We start from the raw sequence: 8,194 nt of genomic DNA, 5'->3' as shown, positions 1-8,194 counted from the left end.
AATTAGTACCCAAAGCAAAAAAAAAAAAAAAAAAGACTCATTGTCGCTTAGTCACCAAGCTAAAATTATGGTTTATTTTCATTGTTTAATACAACTACAAAAACATCACAAGGATTTTGGTGCACCGTTATGTAACTTTTCATACTTAATATCTAATCTAAATTTGAATAATTGGTAATTTGAATTGGGAAACTCCGTTTGGATTAACTGTTTTTGGGGATATTTTTGAAAAATTTTATATGAAAAACTTTTATTATAAATATTTTTTAAAATATTTAATATATTATATGAATGAAATATTTTTTGAATTATTATTATTTGTATATTATTGTAAAATTATATTTGAAAAAATTTTATTATAGAAGAAGCCTTCCAGCGCTCGAGATTTCTCCACGTATTCATGCCTGGCACGAGAGCTTGTATCCACGTCACAACCACTACCACCTGACCCCACCTCAGATCTTATTCCGCTTAGATATTTCCAACATGTAAATATATTTCTCTACTCATCATTAGAAGGACCAATCAATCAAAACCCAACCGCTCCCCACATAAAATATCTCTGTCTCTCAGTCATTTCAACAAACAACTAACAGACACTCCCCAAGAGAACTTTCTAGAACCACCGGCAACCACCAATGTCCGCCACTGACACCACCGGCTCCACCGCCTGTGCCGTGGAGGCGGAGAAAGATGTCCTCGAAACTCCAGTTCTCGACTCGGAGCGACCGAATTTGTTCCAGCGGATAACGGAGGAGGGTGGCTATGCTTACGTCAGGATGGCGATGTTAGCCTCCGGTGGGGACATGAGGGCGGCGGAGGGGGCGAAGGAGATGGCGTGGGAGCAATTGCACAGCGGGCCGTGGCACTCGGTGGTCCCCGTCTGGAGAGACGCCTATGCAATGGCGTGCCTCCACGTGGCCAAGCTGCATTACGCCGCCGCCGAGTTTAGTCTTGCTCTGAGAGCACTCGATATGGGGCTGATCATGGGTGGTTTGAGCTTGAGAGACGATTTGAATTCTGCTATCAAAACAGCGTCGAAGAGAGCGCGTTTAACAATTGCCACTTCGAAGCTTGGGAGCGAAGATGATGGGAAGGACGATAAGCAGTCGAAACTTTTTGTCAGTGAAGAAGTTGACGTGGCGGAGGTGAGGTTCGTTTTCGTTACTCTAGTATTTTTATTATTAATTTGGTTTTCTTTAATGGAAATAGCGGTATGCTGTGGAGATGTCCAATTGATAAAGCATAGGGTACAATCGTCGTTGATTTGATCGTTAAGGTACCTGTTTTTCTCGTAATTGTGCTGTTTAAATACGTGGGCTGTGTTTGTTTATTCGTACGAGTAATGGTAATCGATTATATTTTGTTTCTTATGCTTAATTGTCATTTTCCCAGATTGTTTTTGCATTTTGTATTTATTGTTATTGTTGTATTAACTGACTTGCAAGAATAAGGCATCCATTTATTGGTGGTTACCTTCATGAGTCATGTTCAAATCTAAAGATAAGCAAGTACAGTTTTGGGAAAAAACAATGGCATAGTGGCTAAGGGATCTAAGAATGTTTACGAATGGCATCATGGCTTTACTCGTATTGGATGTTAGATGAGTTTTTGAAGCGTCAACATTCTAAGGAATAACGAGTGCTTAATATGGCTTCTTTTGTTGAGATTGTAACTTGGAAATTTGTAAACGTTTGGTTCATGAATTCTGAGAAGGAATAAATCCAAAGAGAACCATGTGCAAGAAACACTGATTTTTTGCAGGTTTGACACACCTTGTTATTCTTTATCAACTTTGTCATCAACTGGATTGTTGACTGGTACTTTTCTGTAGGCTTTTCCACACATATTGGATTGTTATGACTACAATGATTCTCAAGGACTTTAATGTTCTGGTTGATAGTTAATTCATTCTTGAATTCCAGCTAAACAATTTGATTTGCAAGCATTTCATAAATCAAACTGCTGAAACTTCTGAGAAGCCTGTAATTGGAAGACTGCCTATTTGTACTGAGGATGGCTTGAAGGAAAATTTTAAGAAACTTTAGAGTGATACTGAAATCTGTCAAGTTAATATATTAAAGAACCTGCTAGAATGAAGCAGTCTAGTTTTTTGCAATTTCGACATGCAAATGAAACTCATTGTTTTGGGCAATTCTATCCTTGATGTCTATGCATCTTCTGCATTTAAAGCCATGTGCTTGTTTGCAGTCAGCTTGGCCGCACGGTACTCATTGATCTTGTTGTGTTTGTTGTAACAAAAAATGAAATCCCTGTTATAGTGATAAAGTGCAAAATGTTGGATGCATAATTTTGGTTTTTGAAACCAAAAGAAGCCAAGGAGGCCTTGATCTAGTGGCTAGGGTTGAGGACCCAGGAATCAGAGGTTGTCGGTTCAAATCCCCATTGTGCGTTCCCACTTCTTAAATCTCATCCCTTGCTTAAAAAAAAAATTATCGTCTTGGAATTACTGATGAGTGTGACTTTTTGGTGATTCTTGCTGGCTTCCAAAGTTATTTTTTGGATTGATTATGTTTGCAATCATAATGGTTAATTGATTGATCTTTTTAATGAAAAAACTTTTGCAGCATTCCAGACAATGTCTATTTGATGTTTTTTAGAAAGTTGTTTGCTTCCCTTGTGAAATAAGTGGTTAATATGGCTGTACTTGGCTTTTCTTGGATGTGACCAACTTATTCTGTTCCCCTTTGAATTCAAATTTTTTTGCAGTTACAGCATCTTTTACCAGTCAAGTCATTGTCCTCTAATATGGTTGGGAGAAGATCATCTCTGTCCTTGGAGGCATTCCTGCATGACTATTTTCTACCTGGCTTTCCTGTGATAATCAGTGATTGTATGGCTGACTGGCCAGCTAAAAGTAAGTGGAACAACATGAACTACCTAAAAAGGATTGCTGGTTTTCGCACCATTCCAGTTGAGGTATTGTTCTTTCAGTCAGTGGAGTATCTGATGTCTATTCCGTGTTATCATTGCTGCAGTTCACTTTTTTACTTGGTGGTCAGTGTGAGGATTTTATTCTTGGTCCCCTTACACTTCTACTACTGACTTTATGTGGTATATTTGGTGCACAATTAGAGGAAATTATCAGTATATGTCATCCCTTGGAAGTTACTAACCTACTTGAGGTTTTTCCTTGCAGGTAATAAAATAGTAGCCTAAGAGGCTTTACTGAAGCCAAATGGTGCCAAGTCATTTAAATAAATAAGAAAAAAGAAATGCTAATTTCAAACTCTTTTCCTTTACATGTTGTGTCTGGATTCACTGGGAAAATTTTGTATTTCTCAGATCACTCATCTGTTTGTTATGCATTTATTTAATATGTTTCACTCATTCCCTCATAGCAATTCCTGAAATCTGCATCTTTGTTCTTTTAATTTCGATGACTCATATAACTTTTTCACCTTGCATATTCATTTTCGGTGATAGTAGGTGAAAAGTGCCAACCTTTAAACTGATAGAGCAAGAAACAGAGGCTGCAATTGCTTGCGTTGGCCATGATAACTGTTAAGATGTAATTGCTTCCCTTTCATGTCTAGCAAAATTCGACCGTTAAATTAAATTTTTAGTTAGATTAATGTCTCTAATTTTGCTTTCCTACTTGTTTCTAGAGCTTATGCACAATATTGAAACCAGATAATAAATTTTCAAATGTGACAAAATAGGTAAATTTTGGTTCATTGCATTATCCAAATTCCAGGTTCTGCTCTTGTTCGCTTCTAAATCAGGTGGCATTTACATTCATTAAATGAGTTGGACTGTTTAGAAACATTAGCAACTCATGCAAGATTGAGACAAAGATCCGGGGAATTATTATTTTCTTTTCTGTATGGCATTAAAATATTTAGTGCAGCAGCTTATGCTTTGCCTTTGTTAAAGATTTCATGTAAAGTACTGTTTGGTGAAAAGAAATCCCTACATGTGTGTGCCCAGTACTAATCTGCACATACCAAACACATCTTTTAAAACATTACTAACCAGATTTTTTTACCATCCAGATTTTTTTATTGGATAGGTGCTTTAGAATAAAATCTCTCTCTTTAATTGCTAAAGCAAGGTTACAACAACTTGCAGGTTGGAAAAAACTATCTATGCCAGGATTGGAAGCAGGAACTTATTACGTTTTCTGAGTTCCTTGACAGGATTCAGTCAGATGACTGTACTTCTGCTGACACAACATATTTAGCTCAACATCAGTTGTTTGATCAGGTAAGCTTCCCCCCCCCCTCTTGGAATCTACCCTTTTCAAATGATTATTTCTCTTACTGGCTGATCGGCATCTGAACGATAGATACAAGAGTTGCGCCACGATATCATTGTTCCTGACTATTGCTTTGCTGGTGGTGGAGAGATGAGGTCTCTTAATGCTTGGTTTGGTCCTGCTGGCACTGTGACACCATTGCATCATGATCCACACCATAATATACTTGCTCAGGTATGGTAGATGTCATAAATTTAACTAATGAAACTGGATTGTATCTTCTCATTCATTCTCAATTGATTCCTATAATTTCTTTTTATTAGCTTTTTCTTTTTCTTCTCAGTCGTATTTTCACATCCTTTCTTTTATGCAATTCTTTCAGTGAATGGATATGAAAGATTGTCATCCTGTTGACTAATTATCTTTGATGATTCAGATTTGGTGAATTCAGTATTGTACTGGGAACACAATTTCATTTCTTGCTGTGTTACCATTTTTGATGTATGTATAGGTTTGTTGATGAAATGAATCAATTATTAACTCTTCTGTATAATCTCAAGGTGTCTTTATTACTGTCCCAGCCCCCAGGGGTAGAAAAAGAAGTCTCACAGAGGGTCCTAATTGACAAAAGAAATCTCCATGCTTTAAATCCCCTAAAAGTTGATTTATCTTTATTAATGCAGAAAATGACAATGTAGCAATAGTTAAAGTTCTGCATTTAGCTTCATTAGAAGTTGTAGGAATTCCTCATTATGTTGACTTCATGCAGTATAAGTGTACAAACCACATATGTACATGCATATCATCTTTATGTCATGTAAGTTCATATTGGCAAACTAGATAAGGCATCACTAAAATTGTGTCCATTCTGCTTACTAAATTTAAACCATTAATGAATGGGCAAGTGTTTGTAGACAGGCCAATCCTTTTTTTGAGCTAAAGTTCAATTTTGTTTGGTTCTAGCAAGGATATAAATCATCAATTTGAAATATCTTCATTGAAGCATGATTCATATGTCCAAGTACAGATATTTTTCTGTTTAAAAGTAGAATTTGGAAAAAAAAAAAATCTCTGACAAGTAATGAGGCAAATCCATTGCCCATTTCCCCATTGATTTGCTGAATGCATCCAGTTACTTTATGGGATTTTATATATAAAATGTGCAAAGAAGGGAACTTCATCTGCTACATGGGGGATTAGAAAAAGTGATTGCTTTTTCATAGTAGTTTTATGAAGTGTACAAATGCAGACCACGAGCAAACTTTTACTAAACTATAGTTCTTAAATTCTCATGGCAAAGGTTTTCTTTTTTCTTCCTTTTCATGAGGGTTGGGTAGTTTCAGATCGGCAGCATAATTCATTTGTTCCTGACTAGATAACACTAAAAAGATTCACACGCTTTTTGAGGTTCTAATTGGGCATGGTTATTATTTGTTTTTAGAAGTCTTTTAATTGCATTGAAGGGTTTTCTGTTTCTGAGATTTTATAAATGTTCGGCTCAGGATGGTGTGTTTTTGTTGTCATTGTGTGGTTGTGTGCTACATGTGAATATCTACCAAAACGGAAATGAGAGGTGTAGAACTCTTTTTGGGAGCTTGAAAGATAATTAGTCTAACCAATGTGAAAAAAATCTATTGATTTTCCCATGTTATGGTAAGGATAATCATTTCTTTTACATGAACTGTTTTGCTTTTTACCAGATTATGTCCGCATGCTGTTGGCCCTTAAAACAATGTTTGGGCATAGTTTGACTGGTTTCATGATTTCAATGAAGTGATTTTTGCCTTTTGTCTGGCTTATATTTGCTATTCCACTTTGTGTCTGATTATTATGGACGACTTTCTGCCTCTTATATATGCAGGTTGTTGGCAGAAAATATGTCAGGCTTTACCCTGCTTCTCTGTCAGAAGAGCTTTACCCACATGCTGAATTCATGCTCCGCAACTCCAGCCAGGTAGCTATCTGATCTTCCTATAAAAGATATCATGGTGACCTTCCAAATAGTAGAAGAAAACTTTGTGTTTATATATTCACATGCTTGAGTTGTGTATCAGATGGTTTGATGTTTTCTAACTCAAAGAAAAGATAACCCCTTATGGACTACAGTTGATTTGAAGAAGACGTAAATGCAAGACGTGTGTGGTAAAGCTTTTGAGCTTTAGATCTGCACATGGAACTAACATTGGTTAATGGGATAGTTGGATCAGTCACCTATTAAACTTTGAATGATATTCCTTTTTCCTACAATTATACTTTCTTTTGTTCATTAGTCCAGTGTTCAAATTTTGGCCTATGATTGATGCACATTTCTTCTGCCTCTCTGATCCTTTTCTCGAGATGATTTCTTTTCATGGCTTCATGTTCCATGGTACATGGTGCTTTCACTGATGGCTTTTGGTGCGTAAAAGGTCTCGTGTATCCCCACCCTGACTTTTTCTATACTTATCTTTGAAGGTTGATCTGGATAATGTTGATGAGAAAGAATTCCCGAAGGTTGTCAATCTGGAATTTTTGGACTGCATATTAAATGAAGGTGAAATGCTTTACATCCCTCCCAGGTGGTGGCATTACGTCAGGTCGCTTACTACCAGCTTTTCGGTAAGCTTTTGGTGGAGTGACATTGCAAACTCATCAGCTTCTTGACTAGAACATATTATTCTTCTTTTTACCTTTCATATAACTTTTTCTGGTATACCGAACAAAAATACTACTACACAGGAAATCTATGAACAAAGGATGCTGTTATTGCTTCATTGTATATCATGCGCTGCTATTACAATTTTAGACTCAAGTTTTGGCTTGTAAACATTGGCTCATCATTATGTAAAGGAACATATTTCTACCAAGTAATCTAGTGGCAGTATATGATACTGTTGTTCAGGGACTGATCTCACTGTCTTTCTGGTTAGGTGATGGCAGTTGTACCTAATATGTTCGCAAAATTAATACTAACAACTTGCGTCAGAATGGTTGTCACCATAATCACATTAGAATTAGTCATTCAAATGACGTCTAACAAAATTTAGAAGTGAAAAATAAAATACCGCAAGAATGCTTCTCGGATTAAAGTCTAATATTAGTGTATTGCTTACAAAGTTTTTTTTTTTTTTTTTTTTCCTCAAAGGAGAAGAAATAGAACTTTCATTAGCATTTGATTTATACTCAAGAATATAAAAGGGTTAACTTGTTTTGTTTATATTAATTTTCATATGGCTAATATCATCGCAAATCATAAACTCCAATTTGCACGTTAGTCTTAGAAGTCTACATTTATCAACTCCAAGATAAGCCGATCCAATCTTCCCGTTCATGAAGAGATGACAACAATTGATCCTAGTTACATTCCCAACATATAGATAAGGGTAATTGTAAAAATCCTCTTTTCCATCAATGAAGAAAATAAGAAGGCTTGTTTATGCTAAAGTTCCCTATGTTTATAAGTTGCACTTTACATGCTAAGTTCATTTTATATTATCATCGTTTTATCCTATTTGACCACTCTGATCGAATTTTTCCTCATAAGTTTTTTTTTTTTTTGGCTTGTTCATGTAGATACCAAATTTTTACAATGTTTCAATATTTTTTTAAATTTTTATCTATCTTTGGGTCATTTATTTTGCATTCTAATGTGTGTTTTTCTTATTTTTGTAGGTTTATCTGAAAAAAAAAAGAAGAAGAAGAAAGAAGAAGATAAAAAAGAAAATAGAAAAATAGAAAAAGAAAAGAAAAAAAATCCTAACAAAACTCTATCAACACGCACCCTAATCACTTTTTTCCTCAACTAAGATACCATTAACCCAACTGAACACTCCACCTCCCATCTCTTTTTGTTGATTTTTCTTGATAAAAAACAAATACAATCATACCAACACAACCTAACACACACAACCTCTTTCTCTCACAATCTCAAGACATGCTCTATACATAGCAACACATATGCATACAAATCTCTCAAGAAAAAGGGGTAGAAGAAGG

General features: G+C 35.7%; 1 protein-coding gene across 1 annotated transcript; it reads left to right on the top strand.

Annotated features, from left to right (window-relative positions):
- The first annotated feature begins 500 nt into the window (after positions 1 to 500).
- LOC113715670 (lysine-specific demethylase JMJ30) lies at positions 501 to 7,099 on the top strand. The gene is made up of 6 exons (XM_027239987.2): positions 501 to 1,148; positions 2,731 to 2,940; positions 4,093 to 4,227; positions 4,310 to 4,453; positions 6,081 to 6,173; positions 6,674 to 7,099. The coding sequence occupies exons 1-6, from the start codon at positions 639 to 641 to the stop codon at positions 6,860 to 6,862; spliced, it is 1,281 nt and encodes a 426-aa protein (XP_027095788.2). The 5' UTR covers positions 501 to 638; the 3' UTR covers positions 6,863 to 7,099.
- The last annotated feature ends 1,095 nt before the right edge of the window (positions 7,100 to 8,194 follow it).

The sequence above is a fragment of the Coffea arabica genome, chromosome 1c (assembly GCF_036785885.1).
Source record: "Coffea arabica cultivar ET-39 chromosome 1c, Coffea Arabica ET-39 HiFi, whole genome shotgun sequence".
Taxonomy (NCBI): Eukaryota; Viridiplantae; Streptophyta; class Magnoliopsida; order Gentianales; family Rubiaceae; genus Coffea; species Coffea arabica.
This window is presented reverse-complemented; position numbering and strand designations above follow the sequence as displayed.